Source organism: Oncorhynchus mykiss, chromosome Y (genome assembly GCF_013265735.2).
Source record: "Oncorhynchus mykiss isolate Arlee chromosome Y, USDA_OmykA_1.1, whole genome shotgun sequence".
Classification (NCBI taxonomy): Eukaryota; Metazoa; Chordata; class Actinopteri; order Salmoniformes; family Salmonidae; genus Oncorhynchus; species Oncorhynchus mykiss.
This window is the reverse complement of record NC_048593.1, coordinates 30,319,556-30,340,718: the sequence shown is the minus strand read 5'-3', so window position 1 is coordinate 30,340,718 and position 21,163 is coordinate 30,319,556. Positions and strand designations below refer to the sequence as shown.

At 42.5% G+C, this 21,163-nt stretch overlaps 2 protein-coding genes across 10 annotated transcripts in view; both read left to right on the top strand.

The window, feature by feature from the left end:
• The window catches only part of LOC110510012 (spectrin beta chain, non-erythrocytic 1), a 100,699-nt gene extending 96,825 nt beyond the window's left edge, over positions 1–3,874 (top strand). For all 7 annotated transcript variants that reach the window (XM_036968358.1, XM_036968357.1, XM_036968355.1 and 4 more), the window contains one exon: positions 27–3,874. In XM_036968358.1, coding sequence (XP_036824253.1) covers positions 27–245 — 219 coding nt within the window. In that variant the 3' untranslated portion in view covers positions 246–3,874. The remainder of the gene's footprint in view (positions 1–26) is intronic.
• Positions 3,875–7,990: 4,116 nt separating this feature from the next.
• On the top strand, positions 7,991–21,033 carry LOC110510011 (cdc42 effector protein 2-like). Of its 3 annotated transcripts, XM_036967959.1 has the most exons (3): positions 7,991–8,271; positions 8,738–8,808; positions 16,767–21,033. In XM_036967959.1, exon 3 carries the CDS (start codon positions 17,111–17,113, stop codon positions 17,870–17,872), a length of 762 nt encoding a protein of 253 aa, XP_036823854.1. In that variant the 5' UTR covers positions 7,991–8,271; positions 8,738–8,808; positions 16,767–17,110; the 3' UTR covers positions 17,873–21,033. The 3 variants fall into 3 exon arrangements, with proteins under 3 accessions (XP_036823854.1, XP_021446946.1, XP_036823855.1); XM_021591271.2 differs by lacking the exon at positions 7,991–8,271 and having other exon boundaries at positions 8,294–8,808; XM_036967960.1 differs by lacking the exons at positions 7,991–8,271; positions 8,738–8,808 and adding an exon at positions 10,968–11,535.
• Positions 21,034–21,163: the final 130 nt, after the last annotated feature.

Genomic DNA, 21,163 nt, shown 5'->3' with positions numbered 1-21,163 from the left:
GACTAACCCTGTGTTGTCTGTCCCAGACGGAGATGGCCTCGTGGATCCACTCCATTCATAGCTCCATCCCAGCAGGGGGGTCAGGAGACCACTCCCCCAGAGGCCCCAGGGCCCTGAACCGAGCCATGACTATGCCCCCCATCTCCCCCAGCTCAGCAGACGCTGCCGGAGTCACCATGCGCAACAAGGAGGGCAAGGAGAGGGACCGTGAGAAGAGGTTCAGCTTCTTTGGAAAGAAGAAATAAAACATTTGTAAAACAACAACATCAAGGAAAATTATATTCCTCAAAATTCCAACAAACTGAAACGGGCAGAAATGAAAGCACTCTTGTCGCATAAACACATCGCTGTCGGCCGGGGTCCTGAGGGGTTTGTCTAATTTCTGGCTCACACAGAGCTTGCTCTTTCTCGCTCTCTCCTTTCTGTTTTCATTTGTCATCTCTTTCTCTTTTATATCTCTCTTTCCTTCTCCATCTCTCACATTTGGCTTCATCCTACCAATGTAAGCCCTTGTCCATAGCTTTAGTTGCATTTTCAGCCGATACGCAGGGTTTGTTGATCAGAGTCACTAATAAGAACTCTCTTTGGCCTCATCATCGGGGGAAACCAAGGGGTTTGTTGGGAGAGGAGAGGGCAGGGGGTAGTTAGCATTAGAACCGAGAGGCTAAGAGGACCCTCAAAGTAAATTCTCTTTCATTCACCCACACTGGATCATTTGTTGGTTTAAATTAGTCCTGGCTCAACCAATCTTTAGACAAGCAAAATACTTTAATGCTGTTTTACCAATAACAGAGAAACTGTTGTAAAGAGTGCTGTCCCCAGGTCCCCTCTTCCAGTCTCCTTTTCTCTATCGTGCTCCTTGGGAAGCCCCATATCTTTTATTTTTTTGGTATTGGTGTTATTATTATTTATCTTTTTGCTGTTGCAGGTTTTGAGGGGGAAAATTAAAATAAATAATTGAAAGAGTATGTCAGTAGATTTCTTGAGTCATGTTGCAGAGCAAAACAAGAGTTTGATCTACGGGACCATGTTGGTCTTGTTTCTTTTGTTGAGGAAAGACCGTTATTGAGGTGTTTAAAAAAATGAAGCTCGGTAACTTTTAGCAGTGTGCAGTAAGTGATTTTCACCAGTGGGAAATTATATATATTTAAAGTGGTTTTATTTTAACTTGGATCTTGCCTGTATTTGATTTTGTTCTTCTGAGGGATTATTTCTGATTTTGAATTGTGTTGTTTCTATTCAAACCAGAGAGTTTGTTTTCTAGTAAGGGTGAGAGTGGGAGTTATGGTGATATGGGTTTTGCATGTGTTTTTTTTTTTTGTTATTCTAAATCCGAAGCGTCCAGTTGGATGCTGCTTTTCTGACTTAACATACACACACACCATATATACACACACACACCATATATACACACACACACGCTCAAAGAAGTTGTTGGGATGGCTTTCTTTAAGGATTCTTGTTTGTTTTTTTGGTTTGAATATGTAGATGACAATGCTAATTAATGAAACATTCCTCCTAGATGATTTTCAGACTTCACATACTTCCTCCTGATCCCTCTGTTGTTTTGTAATGGGATGGCTGGGGCAGGTTAACACTGTTGGTTACCACTGCCATTGCCAAACACTAGTGAGGATTGTAAGCAGAAGCACATCAATGTGGCATAGGGTTGCGGAGGTTGTCTAGTAGGAAGAGGAGGGTTCATTTCAGATGGGGTAGGGTTGGACGCTGAGGGCTGAGATTCCTTCTATTTGAATAGTGCTTAATCACAAAGGAGGCTTTATCGATCACAAAACAAATCTCAGAAGAATGTTTAATATGTGCCCCTTGGCATTGACTCCGTGTATGTATATGGATTCTGTACCCAGGTTCCATTGAGCGTATATGGACAGGCTCACCCGAATCAGCGGTTGAAGCAAGTGAAATGCTAGCATAGCTGTGTTGGATTGGAAGAGGCGTAACCATGGAGCGCTTTCCTCACTTGATGGTGACCGAGAGAATAGTCTTAAATTGTTTTTCTGGAGGGCTTTGAGCTCCTCCATATGTGGCATGACTTCATTATAGGATTGTACTTGTATGTGTCTCGTTGTTGTTGCCAATTCTCTTCTACTTTGATGTTATTGGTACATGAGATTCACCCGTAAGCGATGTACAGCATGGCATGATACCATGAAGCCCATGCTGTGGAAGGTGGTGTATTACACCAGAATGCCCAGGTGTATCATTAGTACCCCTCCAGCAGTTTGGAAAGAATTCACATTGGGCAAAAAGAAAATGATTAAATTCTATCAAATAATAGTAAAGTAAAGAGGACATTGATAGCGACGTCGGGTCCTGGCACAGTGAGTGATTTATTTTAGTGTCTGAGATGAGTGGAAGGTTTCTGTACAAGAAACTGCTCAAAGCACAGAAAAATCCACATTTCTTGTAGCCAATGGTATCTGTTACTCGGTGGTAGGCTTATCTGGGGCAAGGGTGTGGCATATCAAAGCCCAGTTAGGTTATTGTTTGACTGAGATGGCTCACCCTAAACCAGAGAGGGAAAGAACCACAGTGAATACATGTCAGAAATGTGCAGCTTTTCAACAGGCAAGACTATTGGACTATTGCCATTTCAGTTCATATGATTTGGGGTAAATAAGCAGCAGTAGAGCCATACAAGAGGCTGTAGACTACTTGGTCTGCCTTGGTTTGTATCCCAGCTGTGAGCCTAAGATCTTGATCTCAGCCTAATGTACTGAGCTGACCCTCGGCTCCCTAGTCACAGTTCGAACCCCACTGACCTGTTAAATGAGACAACAAAGTCTGCGATGCTCAAGAGTAGAGCTGAGTGAGCCTCGCTCTGTGGTATTCACTGTGAAAAACGACTATCGGGCAGTTGGTGCCAGATCGGCCATAGCACTTCTAAAAGTAGCTTGTGTTGCCCCCTACTGGCTGAACTGCTCCCACAGTGACCCAGTTCAAGTCCCAGGCAGGTTATACACAGACATGAGCAAGTTCCTCAGGCCCATTCTACTATGAATTCTTATTAATGTTAATGGCTTTTAAGATGGGTTGGACAAATTGGTCATGTGATGGACATACTTGGAGACACACTACCTCTCTCTTGCTTTCTCCTCTCTCTCTTACACTCTCTCACACTCTCACACATATCCACACACAGATATACCAAGGTGGAATGACCCTGGCCTTCCAGTCAAGCAGAAAGATGTGGAGCTGATTGTGATTTGGTGCCAGATTTGGGTTGATGTTGTGCAGTCTGTGTGCTACTGGTGAGTGTTGAGCGTAAAAGGATAGACTGTATTATTGATGGTTAAAGAGAGCCTAAGAGGGTTTTGAGCATTTTGGTTTAAAAAGTTAGTGGAACACCTAAAAAGGTTTCTTGGTCTCTTATTTGAAGAGAAAAAGAAACACCGTATATATTAACCAGAGGACTGATGGCAAATTTGAGCTTCCATTTTCTAGAGTTAGACAGGAGATGTGCGGTCTCACGGGGTTCTTGTATTTTCTCATCCAGTGGTCTGATCTGTTTTGCAGCATTTGATAAACCTTTCCACCCACTGCCATTTCCCTTTTTTTTATAATGTCATTTCCTTCTTCTGTGACTTAACTAATTGCGAGTTGTGAATACCACTACTATGATTAATTATTATTATTGCTACTGTTACTACTACTCTTACTACTGCAACATATTTGTTACTACAACTATAACTGCTGTCCATTTTCAGGTACGTGTCTGTAATACCAGACCCTTCCACAAGATGTCAGTGTGCTGTGGAGCATTTTCATTACAGATCGAAAATAATGTTTGTTGACTTGTGTATCTACATCTAATATTAGGAACAATAAAACATGGTTTAAAGGAAAACAAGAACTGCGTTATCACTAAAGCATGTATTAAGGTATTGTGTATGTTTCTGAAGGTTAAGTCCTGAGATCAGTGGCGAACACATCTAACCTTGGACAGATGGTCTTTGGCGACACCCCTCCAAGGCCTGTAGAGATGCAGGGTGTCCAGGTGAGGATGAACTTTCATCACTGAAACACTAGTACTTTTTGATGTGTGCATTCTGTGCTATATACTTTACTGTGGGGTCCGAAGGAGATTTTGTTTAACAAGTATTAATTATATGTCAGAAAGGTAGCGGTCAAAATGATTAACAACCCGGTTTTCAATACCTCACCTTGCGATGATAACGCCACTGAGCCTTTTTCTTAAATGATTTATGAGTTGGAGAACACACTGAGGGATCTTAGACCATTCCTGCATACAGAATCCTTCCTGATTGAGCACTGGTAAAAGCAAAGTTGTCCATGTACTTTCAAGGTGCAGACTTGGGAAAATAGTCATATCCTCTAGTACACAGCATGCTGACGCAGAGGGCTGAGGGAGGAAAGGGATTTTCGATATATCCTGTGTCACGTTGGCTGGCCTGGAACAAACACACTTCTTGATTAAAAAAAAATACTTGGCTGTACTTGCCCTGCTCTGTGTACTCTTAAAGTGGCGTCTGAGACACTCAGTTCAATGCATGTCAGATGCCCAAGTTACCTTACAGGTCTTTCATTATTAATCAAGTCAAATTTGTGCGCCAAATACAACTGGTGTAGACTTTATCTTGAAAGGCTTGCTTATGAGCCCTTTGCAACAATGCAGAGTTTAAAAGCAATTAAAATACAATAGTAACACAGGGAATAAAATAAACAAGAATGGAGCTACAGTGGGGAGAACAAGTATTTGATACACTGCCTATTTTTCAGGTATTCCTACTTACAAAGCATGTAGAGGTCTGTAATTTATCATAGGTACACTTCAACTGTGAGAGACGGAATCTAAAACAAAAATCCAGAAAATCACATTGTATGATTTTTAAGTAATTAATTTGCATTTTATTGCATGACATAAGTATTTGATACATCAGAAAAACAGAACTTAATATTTGGTACAGAAACCTTTGTTTGCAATTACAGAGATGATATGTTTCCTGTAGTTCTTGACCAGGTTTGCACACACTGCAACAGGGATTTTGGCCCACTCCTCCATACAGACCTTCTCCAGATCCTTCAGGTTTCGGGGCTGTCGCTGGGCAATACGGACTTTCAGCTCCCTCCAAAGATTTTCTATTGGGTTCAGGTCTGGAGACTGGCTAGGCCACTCCAGGACCTTGAGATGCTTCTTACGGAGCCACTCCTTAGTTGCCCTGGCTGTGTGTTTCGGGTCGTTGTCATGCTGGAAGACCCAGCCACGACCCATCTTCAATGCTCTTACTGAGGGAAGGAGGTTGTTGGCCAAGATCTCGCGATACATGGCCCCATCCATCCTCCCCTCAACACGGTGCAGTTGTCCTGTCCCCTTTGCAGAAAAGCATCCCCAAAGAATGATGTTTCCACCTCCATGCTTCACGGTTGGGATGGTGTTCTTGGGGTTGTACTCATCCTTCTTCTTCCTCCAAACACGGCGAGTGGAGTTTAGACCAAAAAGCTCTATTTTTGTCTCATCAGACCACATGACCTTCTCCCATTCCTCCTCTGGATCATCCAGATGGTCATTGGCAAACTTCAGACGGGCCTGGACATGCGCTGGCTTGAGCAGGGGGACCTTGCATGCACTGCAGGATTTTAATCCATGACGGCGTAGTGTGTTACTAATGGTTTTCTTTGAGACTGTGGTCCCAGCTCTCTTCAGGTCATTGACCAGGGCCTGCCGTGTAGTTCTGGGCTGATCCCTCACCTTCCTCATGATCATTGATGCCCCACGAGGTGAGATCTTGCATGGAGCCCCAGACCGAGGGTGATTGACCGTCATCTTGAACTCATCTTGAACATTTTCTAATAATTGCACCAAAAGTTGTTGCCTTCTCACCAAGCTGCTTGCCTATTGTCCTGTAGCAATTTTATCCCTGATGTCCTTACACCCTCTCTGGTCTTGGCCATTGTGGAGAGGTTGGAGTCTGTTTGAGTGTGTTGACAGGTGTCTTTTATACTGGTAACGAGTTCAAACAGGTGCAGTTAATACAGGTAATGAGTGGAGAACAGGGGGGCTTCTTAAAGAAAAACTAACAGGTCTGTGAGAGCCAGAATTCTTACTGGTTGGTAGGTCATCAAATACTTATATCATGCAATAAAATGCAAATTAATTACTTAAAAATCATACAATGTGATTTTCTGGATTTTTGTTTTAGATTCCATCTCTCACAGTTGAAGTGCACATATGATAAAAATGACAGACCTCCACATGCTTTGTAAGTAGGAAAACCTGCAAAATCGGCAGTGTATCAAATACTTGTTCTCCCCACTGTATATACAGGGAGTAACAGTACCAGGTCAATGTGGCGCTATATACAGGGAGTAACAGTACCAGGTCAATGTGGAGCTATATACAGGGAGTAACAGTACCAGATCAATGTGGAGCTATATACAGGGAGTAACAGTACCAGGTCAATGTGCAGAGGAGGCTGGTGGCAGGAGCTATAGGAGGACAGGCTCATTGTAGTGGCTGGAATGGAATATATGGAACAATATTAAACACATCAAACATACAGTGCATTCAGAAAGTATTCAGGCCCCTTCCTTTTTCCACATTTTGTAATGTTACAGCCTTATTCTAAAAAGGATTAAATTAAAAATGTTCCTCGTCAATCTACACTGTTTCCATTTGTCATCCTTGAGATGTTTCTACAACTTGATTAGAGTCCACTTGTGGTATATTACATTTATTGGACATGGTTTGGAAAGCCACACACCTGTCTATATAAAGGTCCCACAGTTGACAGTGCATGTCAGAGCAAAGAACAAGCTATGAGGTCTAAGGAAATGACGTAGAACTCAGAGAGAGGATTGTGTTGAGGCACAGAGCTGGGGAAGGGTACCAAAAAAAATCCTGCAGCATTGAAGGTCCTCAAGAACACAGTGACCTCCATCATTCTTAAATGGAAGAGGTTTGGAACCACCAAGACTTCCTAGAGCTGGCCGCCCGGCCAAACTGAGGGGAGAAGGGCTTTGGTCAGGGAGGTAACCAAGAATCCGATGGTCACTCTGACAGAGCTCCAGAGTTCCTCTGTGGAGATGGGGGAACCTTCCAGAAAGACAACCATCTCTGCAGCACTCCACCAATCAGGCATTTATGGTAGAGTAGCCAGACAGAAGCCAGTCCTCAGTAAAAGCCACATGACAGCCCGCTTGGTTTGCCAAAAGGCACCTAAAGGACTCTCCAACCCTGAGAAACAAGATTCCAAGCGTCACTTCTGGAGGAAACCTGGCACCATCCCTGGTGGTGTCAGAATCATGCTGTGTGAATGCTTTTCAGCGGCAGAGACTGGGAGACTTGTCAGGATCGAGGGGAAATATGAACGGAGCAAAGTACAGAGGTATCCTTGATGAAAACCTGCTCCAGAGCGCTCAGGACCTCAGACTGGGGCGAAGGTTCACCTTTCAACAGGACAACAACCCTAAGCACACAGCCAATACAACGCAAGAGTGGCTTCAGGACAAGTCTCTGAATGTCCTTGAGTGACCCGGCCAGAGCTGAGAAGAGCAGGAACTGAGTTTGTTTGATCATAGTTAGTATTAGGGGTCTATATAATATTTGCGCGTTCTCAGTTGATAGCTTATTTAACTGTAGCAGTATGTGGAGGACTGATTTAAGTGCGTGCGGTGGTCATACATTGGATGATTTCTATTTTGAGTAAGCAAATGAAGACTCTTCATTCTCTGCTTCATAATTCTGATGTGAATAGTAGGGTCAATGGCATTTACATGGTGTTCTAAGAGCTTGTAGGCATGATATAAACTCTCATCTAAACTGTCACTTTTCAATCTTCATTATTTCTGTCAATGGCCATAACAACCTCAATTAATCAAGTGTCTTGGATACCTTGGCAACTAGCTACAATATATTGAGGCAATTTTAAAAAGTGCCTGAGCCCCCCTTCTTTTAGGTCCCCACTTTATTAACCTAACAATGGCCTGTTACCCAGCGACCGTTAAAGCTCCTAGAGAAAAGACAAGGAGGTCACACTGCTGTGGAAGGATTCAGCTCTCCCAAACAAATTACCTTTGGCATAGCACTGATCAACCGAATATCAACATTTTTAAAACTTTGACATGATTAGAAAAGAAAACGGGATACATTTTGTATAATGGAGTTAAAAAAGGAGATGGTTCAGTAAGTTGCCTAACTCTTGTTTTTCATGCCTTCATGAAAGGTTGATGATGATATGAATGTGTCTTTGACTGGGTTTTGAACACTCAGGATCCTATTCAATCAAACTGGTAAGCGAGTTTAGAGTATGATCATACATAATGTTATTTGTGTGCTCTGAGAAAGCTTGTGTGAGTTACGCAATTAGCTTTTTTTATAAAAAATTGTTTTCTTGAGTGTAAATGGATTTATAAAATGTGTTCTGATTTTCCAGAAACCTAGTTAACTGTTTTGATTGAAATGGTTTCATAATCACTCATACTTTCTCTAGTTAGCAAAAATGTGTAGACTTGTGTTTGCATGACTTTCAAATCAAATTGTGTTTGTCACATGCGCTGAATACAACAGATGTAGACTTTATCGTGAAACGCTTACTTACGAGCCCTTTCCCAACAATTGAAAGTACTTTTTTTTCTTGCTTAAGCTCTTATGCATTATGCATGACAGCAAGGCAAGCACTGGGAGGGGAGATGAACACAGTCTGAACACAGGAGAGCTGAACGTACACATGTCTTTTTTTCGGTTTACCAATCCAAGGACCTGGTGGGAAAGGAACTAAAAGAACAGATCCTGAAAGGACTACAGCTCAGGCTACCGCATGAACACAGGTTGGTGAAACAAACATTCCCCAACATCTGGGCTGTATGGAAAGGAGGAAGGGGAAAATACAATAGTTAGTCTGCCCTTATCCGGACCAGAACTGTTCCCTCTACAGCCTTGTTAGTAGGCCTCTACTCAAAATCTGCTTCAACCCATACTCAGATTGTATGAACAGCTTTGTTTTTACAGGTTATGAAATCCTTAAAAAATGGCCTGCACATGCTTTGGTTGAAGTTCAGGTGTCATTAAAAACAGACGTTATGACATGTTTGTTGAATCCGTGCCCAAATAGCTATCAGAGGAGGGTTGTTGCATTTTTTAAATGCTGCCGTCATTGTACTATACCTCATGTTCACCACGTGTTTGCTGTCGTTGCTAAAAGAGCACATAGTGGTAATCACTAAATCATGGCTAATGTTTTGAGCTCGTTCTAAACTATCCTATCAACGGGACCTGAAGAACTGTAATATTCTGTTTCACAGAGTCGTAGCTGAACAAGGACATTGATCATATACATCTCGCTGGGTTTTTCAATGTATTGTCAAGACCGGTCAGCAGCCTTGAGTAAGATGAGGGGGGAGGGGTGTGTCTCTTTGTTAAAAACTCTTAAGGATTAGCCCTTTTTTTTTTATTGCCTAAAATGACACCCAAATCTAACTGCCTGTAGCAAGGATATGCATATTCTTGGTACAATTTGAAAGGAAACACTTTGAAGTTTATGGAAATGTGAAAGGAATGTAGTAGAATATAACACAAAAGATCTGGTAAAAGATAATACAAAGATCATCATCTTTGAAATGTAAGAGAAAGGCCATAATGTATTATTCCAGCCCAGATGCAATTTAGATTTTGGCCACTAGATGGCATCAATGTATGTGGAAGATTTTTGACTGATCCAATGAACCATTGCATATATGTTCAAAATGTCGTATCAAGACAGCCCAAATGTGCCTGATTTGGTTATTAATAACTTTTCATGTTCAAAATTGTGCACTCTTCTCAAACAATAGCATGGAATTATTTCACTGTAATAGCTACTGTAAATTGGACAGTGCAGTTAGATTAACAAGAATTTAAGCTTTCTTGAATTTAAGCTTTCTTGTTACTTACAATCTCATGCTAATCGCATTAGCCTAAATTAGCTCAACCGTCCCGTGAAAGGGACACAGATCCCAAATAAATTTTCTAACAACAACTGGTGCACGATCTCTAACGAGTTTTCATCTATATTTTTCATAGCTGTCTATGCTGGCACTAAGACGGCACTCAATGAGCTGTATAGGGCCATCAGCAAACATAAGACAATCGTGTGTACAGCCAGGTTATCATTACTCATTGTGTATTTATTCCTCGTCTTATAATTGCTCTACTTTTCTCTCTGCATTTTCAGGAAGGGCAGTAAGTAAGCATTTCACTGTTATTCTACACCCCTTGTTTACATATCATGTGTCAAATACAATTATTTGGTTTGGTTTAACTGTCTCATGTAGGTGATAGCACATAGGCCTATCCTTGAGTGACAAGTGTAAAATGTGCTCTTCTGGTTGTAGACTAGCTCAAATTTTGGGTTGCATAGGTTTACATTGGATTCAGAGGAAGCAGGTTGCTTTCTTACACATACCTATGTTAACATAATTAGCTTCAAAATCAAATACATGAAAAATATTATAGGCCTGTGGTACTTAATATTACATTTATAAGGTATGTTTAAGGAAATAGCAACTGACCACAGAATATTTTAAAATGACACTGCATAGACGGATGCCCGTTGTGGGGGCATTGTAGTCTTTCGTTGGTTTCAGGGTATCAGAATGGAACAGCTATAACGGTTTCCTTCCCGCCAAATGTGTTATGCACGTTTGGCACAGATTTGGGCACCAGGCACACAGTAGCATTAGTTAGCCCTTTTTACTCTCCTTCCTTACAGGTTTATTCGTATGGTTTGACTCACTCCTCTCGATCTTATCTTCTATAATAGGCACATTAAAAAGTCAAAAATAAACATTTCATGTGAGATTATGATTGCACTATTTCAATTGTTCCAAATGATTGATTGGGGATTCCAAATAAACAAATATGTGTTAATGAATAGCTCTCCAAAGCCAACTCTCCTGTGTCAAAAAGAGGTGTGTGATTCCACTGACAAACAAGGGGTGTAACTGTGAGTCAGTGTGCGCGCACATCTGAACAGCGACGGAAGCGCATGATGTGTCGGAATTTGTAGGAACGAGGAAGACATATAGTCCAACCGAGAAGGAGAAGCCCGCCCTGGATTACAGCTCTTTCATGGAATGTTCACTGAGGAGAACTGTCGTTTATTTTTTTTACCATCGGGAGTTTGTGATATGCGCACAAAGGTGATATGCGCACTGTGGGACCCTGAGGAATAGGCCATCAAAGTGTTCTGCGCGAAATCCAGTGACAGAGTTTCCAGCTATTCACCATTATTTAAGCGCGCACTCTAAGCAAAGTGAGAAAGCGATAATTAGCGATAAGAGGTATAGCGCATCTCTGATTCTACGATATGAGCACATCATCGCTTTAGCAGCCTATGGACCATGGCATCAAATGAAGAAGCGGTTATTTGTCCGGTGCAGGCACCTACGCTCGCCAAGCACAGGGACTTCTGACATTATTTACGCACACTCAAATATCCGACCCCTGCTCTATGCAGGGAGCAGAGGAGGCCGGTCTTATTGTTAAAAGTCAGGACTGTCATATCTGGCATCGGTGAGGTAAGCAGATCTATTCTATTCTACCTTCTTGAATGCTGCGCACGGCAACTAAGATGCGTGTAACGAGAAGACATTAAATATAACCTAGGAATCGTAGAAATAGGAGAGGTACCGCGGAAAATCGTCCTCCGACATTATCTGCCTCATCAAACGTCAGGAGAGTTTTACAGACAAATGTGACCAAATTGGAGTCATGTCTTATTTTGAGGATTCCATATTTCTGTTAGCCCATTAGTCAACCTTTTAGGGCGTGTGTGCGTGTTGTGTTAAACTGCAGCACACCTCTATTAAATGATGTTCTAGATACTAGGGAACATATCTAACAATATATCAAATCATTCATCATCATTGAGAATGACCTGTTCCCTTCTGCTCATCTGAATTTACTCTTCATTTGTCCTGTATTTGTTGACGAAGTATGTGTTGATAGAAAATGGTCCTCTTCTTGGGACAGAGGTGGATTTGGGGTAGTGTGCTACAATCCTCAAATTCATTAGTTGATATGTTTATGCAAATTATACTGTTCTATTATTGTTGACCAAACATCACACATTCACAACCCTTTCCTACCCTAGATGAGCATTCCCAAATGATCCTTAATAGGTAAGGATTTTTGAAAGAATTGTCTGTCTGGTTCTGTTTGTATCATGAGAAAGGAATCTAAAATACCATCCAAAAAACGTTCAGCTCCAGATCTACTAATCACTTTCAGGAGTGGCTTGTGAGAGATGTCTTTTTCTACCACCTGACTTCTTTCAAGCAGACCATAATTCTCCAGCCCTGCAGCAGTGAAATTCTTTCAAACTCTGAATGACATGATCATCCCTTCAGCCGTTGAGGCCTGTTGTCTGTTGCCTCCTCTGACAGAGTCATTTGAATGGTGACACTGTGAGCATTGTTCAAAAAAGCACTCGGTTGCAGTCAACGGTATGTTCTGGGTGAACAATGTCCGCCTTAGACCTCTGAGAGTTCTCTTTGTGTGAGTTCTGTCAATGACAGCCTGGGACAAACATGTTGTGACAGTATGTCCCATACAATATCTAACAAATGAACAAGCTTTTTAAGGGCTTCACCAAGCATTGTTCTATCTCAGCTGTGGCAGTTAAGAACTGGCTTACAAAGCCTGGTCACTTCATGGATTCAGCTCTTGTCTTGCTTGTTGGAAAGGTTGACACACAAGAAGCTGTACATTTTTGGAAAATATAAAAAGGGCATGTCAAAACAGACCCTTCAGAATCCTATGTTTATTTTTCCAGTGTATATATTTTTTTTTTATCTCCTTGAAATTGTGTTGAAAGTGCTTCAATGAGGTTCTCAGTTCAATCTTATTCTGCCTGTGTTTTCCCCACTTTTTGTGAAAACTGAATTACGAAAATTAGGAAAATACCATGCATGATAAATTGTCGTGAAACAAAGAGCTATGTGGCGGCTGGTGAGGAGGAGTTATAGGAGGATGCACTCATTGTAATGTCTGGAATGGAAACCACGTGTTTGTCTGCATTGTATTTATTCCACTGTGGCTCCTTGCTTGTGGCTCTTTGCTGTGGCTCCTTGCTGTGGTTCTTTGATGTGGCACCTCTATGGTCAAGCCCTGGTTGCTTTTCGGAGAATGACTGTCTCCACAACATTGGTTCCTTCATCACCTTGGATAAGGGGAGCAGTGGTGTCACACACAACTCAGATGGCCAATGTGTCTGAAGTAACAGCTCAGGTAAGACGTCCCTCAGCTATGGCTCTTGGCTGGGCTGTGCCAGTGGCTGTATCTGCGGTTGGGGTTTATAATGTCAACCCTGGTGGTCACCTTGTCCTCCGAGACGGTTGCACTTGAGTAGTCGTCTGTCTTTGTTTCGGAACCGGTGCAACAAAAAAAAAAGCGTAATTAATATCATGTGACCACGACCAGTCTTTAATCCCACTTGTCTGCCAAGATCTTGGCTGCTTTATGTTGACAAAGCACTGAAGCATTCTTTCAAATGTGCCTGACAGGCCTTGGAAACTGCTTACTACAGTAGGTGCAAGAGAAGCGCTCACTCTGAGAGTGTGCATGCATATACTATGTTTGAGTGAGTAGGCCTATGTGAAAGGGAAAGAGTGTGTTTTATAACATACATGATATTTCTACACAGTATGTGTATAATAAGTCTTTTCGAACCCATTGTTACCAGGATTGAATACTATTTGATTAGAGTGATCATTAACTCCTGACAAATACATTTTATGGAGGCAAAGGAATTTCATTAGTCTGGTCAGCAGATGTATAGCTTTTCCATACGAACAAGACAAGGGATCTGCGACAAGGGTAGAATCTCATTACAATGTTGTTTTGTCCAAACCTTTTCAGTGAAGTATCCTACTGCATTATTAAATTCTAATCATCCTGATGCGTCTTCTACCCTGCTCGTTTGAATGAAACAGATTGATTGTGTGCTTTAGACCATTGCAAAGTATTCACATACACAGTCTGGGTCCACAATGGCATGTCTGAGAGAGACTCCTTCACTGTGGCCAAACAGAATGCAGCTAGAGATGAAGCACGTCTCTCTCTCTGTCTGTCATTATCTCCACAGACCAGTGATTCAGTTGGCACTGCTACCCTCTGTCTATCACAAAGTAATAAAGGAATTTTAAATGTTATATTATTAGCTACAGTTGAAGTCGGAAGTTTACATACACCTTAGCCAAATACATTTAAACTCAGTTATTCACAATTCCTGACATTTAATCCCAGTAAAAATGCCCTGTTTTAGATCAGTTAGGATCACTACTTTATTTTAATGTCAGAATAATAGTAGCGAGAGATTTATTTCCGCTTTTATTTCTTTCATCACATTCCCAGTGGGTCAGAAGTTTACATACACTCAATTAGTATTTGGTAGCATTGCCTTTAAATTGTTTAACTTGGGTCAAATGTTTAGGGTAGCCTACCACAAGCTTCCCACAATAAGTTTGGTGAATTTTGGCCCCTTCCTCCTGACAGAGCTGGTGTAACTGAGTCAGGTTTGTAGGCCTCCTTGCTCGCACACGCTTTTTCAGTTCTGCCCACACATTTTCTATAGGATTGAGGTTAGGGCTTTATGATGGCCACTCCAATACCTTGACTTTGTTGTCCTTAAGCCATTTTGCCACAACCTTGGAAGTATGCTTGGGGTCATTGTCCATCTGGAAGACCCATTTGTGACCAAGCTTTAACTTCCTAAGTGATATCTTGAGATGTTGTTTCAATGTATCCACATAATTGTCCTTCCTCATGATGCCATCTATTTTGTGAAGTACACCAGTCCCTTCTGCAGCAAAGCACCCCCACAACATGATGCTGCCACCCCCGTGCTTCACGGTTGGGATGGTGTTCTTCGGCTTGCAAGCCTCCCCCTTTTTCCTCCAAACATAACAATGGTCACAATCTTTGTCCCCATGTGCAGTTGCAAACTGTAGTCTGGCTTTTTTTATGGCAGTTTTGGAGCAGTGGCTTCTTCCTTACTGAGCTGCCTTTCAGATTATGTCGATATAGGACTCGTTTTACTGTGGATATAGATACTTTTGTACCTGTTTCCTCCAGCATCTTCACAAGGTCCTTTGCTGTTGTTCTGGGATTGATTTGCACTTTTCGCACCATTGTACATTCATCTCTAGGAGACAGAAAGCGTCTCCTTCCTGAGCGGTACGAAGGCTGCGTGGTCCCATGGTGTTTATACTTGTGTACTATTGTTTGTACAGATGAACGTGGTACCATCAGGCGTTTGGAAATTGCTCCCAAGGATGAACCAGACTTGTGGAGGTCTATAAAAAAAATGGAGGTCTTGGCTGATTTCTTTTGATTTTCCCATGATGTCAAGCAAAGAAGCACTGAGTTTGAAGGTAGACCTTGAAATACATTGCCGGGTACACCTCCAATTGACTCAAATCAACTTAGTGTATGTAAACTTCTGACCCACTAGAATTGTGATACAGTGAATTATAAGTTAAATAATCTGTCTGTAAACAATTGTTGGACAAATTACTTGTGTCATGCACAAAGTAGATGTTCTAACCGACTTGCCAAAACTATAGTTTGTTAACAAGACATTTGTGGAGAGGTTGAAAAACGAGTTTTAATGACTCCAACCTAAGTGTATGTAAACTTCCAACTTCCACTGTATGTACTGTGTTTTAACAATGTGCAAATAGTTGAAGTACAAAGGGAAAATAAACTCACTCTCTTTCTCTCTGTTAGCACATACACACAGTTAACTATCTGTCACCAACCAGAATGCGCTCTGTTCTGGTTCAGCAGAGCTTCGATCAAGTTGGTTCGACCAGTTCCTCTCGCTCTACTGCCCTGACATTATGTGACATCATATTGTCTCTTCTGGTACCTTTTTATTCAGTAGTACCATTGTTTACTTGACATGCACGTTGAGGTCAGGTATTGTGTTTCGTATGCTGGTAGAGGGGAGACATTGTTTTGTTTTTGTTGCAGAGTGATCTATGGGCACAGTAGCTGACAGCGAACATTAAAGTAAATATTCTGTGAGTGCCTGAGGCTCAAGCTCCTCCTGTGCACTCAGTGGTGCTACTGTAAAGCTATCCCTATCTCATAGCTGTAACCTAAGAAGCAAGAGTTAATGTCAAGTCATGCCCTCTCTCTCATACCCAGGTTTTCCTGCTCTGCTTGGCCAAGGCCCTCACTGAGCAGTAGCACTTTAATCTGCCTCCTTCAGAACTACTGTCTGCCAGCCTGACACACACACCTGCCTCACTAAAGCTCCCTAAATAGGTTTAAACCAGGCTAACCTCTCTCTCGTCCACAAGGCATGCTACTGAAAGTGTCCTCTCTTATTCACACCTTCACACTCACATATCGCCCTATCACTCCTCAACAGTGCATCCTGATTCATTCATTCTGGCATTCACCATATAAGAAACATTTCCCATGCTGCATTGCCAACAACAATAGACTGAGTGATTATTTTATGTCCTGTTGTTGATATGATACGATGGAAATATTTATTGAATTACTTTCTTTCAGCTCAACTCTATCAAACTAGACCTAAGGGGTCTCTGGGTTTTTATGTGTCACGGTTGTTTTTTTACACTTGAGTGTTTATTTTCCTTACAAATTAAGTTTCTGAACATCAGACGTCATGTAATATCATGAGAGTATTGTTCTTCGATGTTTATATAGCATGCATTTTAGAGCAACGGTTCTATGATAGAATATAAAACTAATGGCTTTCTTCTGCTTGTTTCCGCAGTGGGAGGTGATTGACACCGTGGACACAGTGAGCGGACCTCACTAAAAAACCTCTCCAACAGTCGTCGTGCCATCCTCACTTCTTACTCACTGTGAAGCGCTGTAACAAGAGAGTGATGTGGACTATTTGGGACTATTCATCAGTAAAGTTGGCTGCAGAAGTAGCAGTCCTCCCTGAGCACCAGGCCTGACTGTTAATAGCTCAGCTCAGCCAGCCTGGTTCCCTCTCCTTCTTCCTGTGTCTGATTCAGAGAGAAGCTCTGCCCAGCCTCCCACCCCTCCCCCCCCCCACCCCTCACGTTGTTGCAGGAGTTGAGTCTCTGCTGCCCAGGGAGGGCTCCAGACATGTCCACCAAGGCGCCCATATACCTGAAGCGGCGGAGCAGGAAGGGTAAGAAAGAAAAGCTGCGGGACATCCTCTCCTCGGACATGATCAGTCCTCCGCTTGGGGACTTCCGCCACACCATCCACATCGGCAGCGGCGGGGGGGAGGACAACCTATTTGGGGACCTGTCCTTCCTGGAGGGGAAGTTCCACCTGCTCCCTGGGCAGCAGGGCGACTGCCTATCCCAGCGCTCTTCCATGTACGCAGAGCCCTTCCAGTTCAGCCATACTGCCAGCATCAGCGGACACACAGCCTCCTCAGAGAGCTCCCCCCTTCTGAAGAACGCCCTCTCTCTGCCCGTCATTGGAGGGTTGCAGGCCATCACCCTGCCCGTCACCTCTGCACCCCCCACTGTCTCCCACCCGCCTCAGAACGCAGCCCCCCCACCCAAACCTCCTCGACTGCACCTGGATGACAAGATCCTGATGACCCATCACCCAGGTCTGGACTCCCCCTTGGCCCAGACTCCCAGCAGGACTTCCCAGTTCTGCCCACCCTCTCCCAGGTTTTCATCAGACAACGATGTGTGTATCCAGGACCCCTATCTGGATGACCGGGTTCAGGAGCGTCCCTACTTGTCCAATGCAGGCTCCCTGCTCTCCCTGCACCTGGACCTGGGCCCCTCCATCCTGGATGACGTGCTGCAGATCATGGACCGCCAGCGCCTCAATGGCCTCAACGGAACCTGTCTGCAGGGAGGACGGCAAGAGCTCTACACCTGACCATGGGAAGTCCTCCTCCCTCGGTCCTCTGTCCCTCGTAGTGTAACACAGGAGGTTCTGACCTCAACCAGGCCTTGCTTGATCACAAGGCTGGGTTTGTACAGTAGTTTGCTCATATTAAGTGCTTTTTTTCTGGAACTTAACATCAGTTTCTGTTAGTGTTTTAATTGATATTGAATATCTTTCTACACTTTTCCATATTTGAATTACTTAATGTAGGAAGTGTTGTCTAATGAGGTGACATGAGCCAAAAGCTGACTGTTAAATCTCCTTTGCCCTTCCTCCAAAGAGTACATGAAGAGATTGGGGAAAGAATACACTGCTGGTCAGGAACTGAGGTCAGCATATCTGTTTGGGCTAATATGTCAGTGGGAAGGGTATGGTAAACTTGAAGGTCAGTGTTAGATCATTTTTTTACTGCACCTGAGCTGTAGACTACTCTACGTACTCCGAAGATCACAGTTTGCTGCGCGTGTCATACAGATTTCTCCAGCTTATGAAGCTATTCTGGAACAGACATTCTATTCAGACTCTACTTGATTGGGGATATTGTTCTCAAAGACACACACTTACGGAAAGATGAACTGTACAACAGGGATGATGTCATCTCTGCAAGGACAGAGAGCCAGAGTGGGAGAGGAGGTCACCTCCCTGAGTCTCTGTCTTCAGCTTTTTGTTCATTTTTACTGCAAGATTGTGAAAGTTATAACTTTGTATCAGGAGAGACACTGAGTGTTGGAGAGTGCAGTTCCATATCTGTCGTCCTTTCAGCAGATCTACAGAGCAAAGCGCTCTGTTTTTACTGGCTCTCAGGCTCTGGTCATTGAGATGTTGGACACGTTTTGATTCACAACCTGAGACTGCTCATAAAGAGATTCTCACCGCTGTAGCCATCCAAGTCCTTGTGTTGCTCCAACTATCTCTGTACCAACACAGAAAAGTTCACAATCAGACTATTACCAATGTTATCTTGAATTCTAGTGACAAGATACTTCAGTGTTTGCAGTAGAATACAGCGTAGAGTTGCTGGAACACCAATTGCTGCATGGGGTATATATTTTTCTATTTCAGTATTACATCAACAACAATGTAGCAATCAACTGGATAATGATAACAGGTTAATGATTCTTCACAAACCCAATAAGAAATGCTTTATTATTTGCACCCAAAGGTGCACTGATTCACTTCAACATTGTACAAATGATTTCAAAAGTGAAATGATAGATCATTTAGAACATACGTTGGTTCTTTGATAACGGTGGACCAATGATGTGCAGGTCTACCTTAAGAATGGCAAAAAACGCTGGATACCCGTTAACCCATTTATAATGTACCCAACAGGGGTTCTATACATTACATGTCCTCCTGTAGGCTAACATACATTACATTAATGCATAACGCTAAACAATATCGTTATAGTATTATATTTGATTAATCTCATATTAGATCAAATGTCTTGATACTTTCACACACTTACTAAAGCACTATAAACCTGTTGGCATTGTAACTGCATATATCTACGTTAATTACAGCTTTTAAACTGCTCTATAATTCTGTTTACTTTTGGATATCAACTCATCAGATCAAATCTATCAAAATATAATGTTCTCACTCCATACATACCCACCCTGTCACAGGCGTCCAGTAGCACCTTAATTGAAGGGAATGGGCTCATTTTTAAAAAATGAACTAATGACTGCTCAAACCCTCCCTTAACCCGGACGACATTGGGCTAATTGTGCGCCGTCCTATGGGACTCCCGATCACGGCATGTTGTGATACAGCCCGGGATCAAACCAGAGTCTGTAGTGACACCTCTAAAACTGAGATGCAGTGCCTTAGACCGCTGCGCCACTCAGGAGAAAATCATAGTAATGGCTGGAACGGAATAAATGGATTGGTATCGAACACATCAAATAAATGGTTTCCACGTGTTTGATACCATTCCATTCACTCAATTCCAGACATTATTATGAGTCATCCTCCCCTCAGCAGCCTCCTGTGCACCCTGTGCATGCTCAAGTGATTACTAAATTAGATGGAAAATAACTTGGGCTCCATAGCTGACATGTTGAGAAGAGGACTATATTAATAGACATATGTTGCAGAGAGAGAGAGAGAGAGAGGATGTGATTAGAGGTGCTGCAGTGCAGTCTGTTTGGACTCTGCGAGAGAGAGAGAGAGAAAGGATATGGTAAGATGTGCTGCAGTGCAGTCTGTCTGGAGCTGGAGCCAGAGCCTGCAGTGCAGTCTGTCCTGCTGACCATGGCCAGGCCAGAATGGTGTTACGTAAGCCTGTGTCTGTTTCCTCTGGAGCTCTGCTGACAGATCTGCAGCCAGCCACTCAGTGACAGGGGAGCTGTACGGTGCAGAACATTGTGTCAGGCTCTCCTGCAGCGTTTGGGACAGCACCTGTTGACAGACTGACATCAACACTACTAACCTTCACTGGCTCCTGCAACTGCAATAAATCCAGATTTCTATAATCTACTCAGTTGTATGCTGCACCTAATGACTATGGTAACATATTTTGGTGTTACTCTTTATGTTGTGATATGCATGGTATGCCTCCTACAACAACTGAACTCAAGTTATTTTGGCATGTTTCCTATTGTATCTAGCTACTAGTCTAGACCTCCAAGTAAGTGTTGGCTGTTTTAGAAAGTGGTTGCAGCATACAGAGCCAAAACCCTTTGTCGTCATCACTCCGTTTATCATAGTTGCACTGGCTTCTGCCAATACCTGAATCGCCAGATATGAGGCTCCACTTCCCTACATATTTATTTGGACAGTGAAGCTAAAACTTTTAATTTGGTTCTATACTCCACCATTTTGGATTTGAGATCAAATGTTTTATATGAGGCGATGGAACAAAATGTCACCTTTTTATTTAGGGTATTTTTCATATATATACAGTATGTTTTACCGTTTAGAAATGAAAGAACTTTGTATGTAGTCCCCCCATTTTGAAGGTATCATAAGTATTTGGACAAATTCACTTAGTGTATTAAAGTAGTCAAAAGTACAACTCTACTCTGTAACTTTCTCACTCATCATTATTCACGATTCATTCATGATTATCCATAATCATGGTAGCTTCCAAATTAATGTACAAATGCTCAGAAACATTCTATATTATTCACAATAAAGTGACTCCAAAAATACATTATTTACAATTCATTTCTACACAACTGTCCGGAACACCTGGTACTCTCATGTATGATTCAGTGTTGCTTGCCTCAAAGCGCACATAGGAGTAATTTAGCTCATCTTGTAGGCTTGTGTCACTGG

Bases quoted from the DNA above. Each gene is read 5' to 3' on its own strand.
- LOC110510011 (XM_036967959.1), top strand. From the start codon at position 17,111: ATGTCCACCAAGGCGCCCATATACCTGAAGCGGCGGAGCAGGAAGGGT.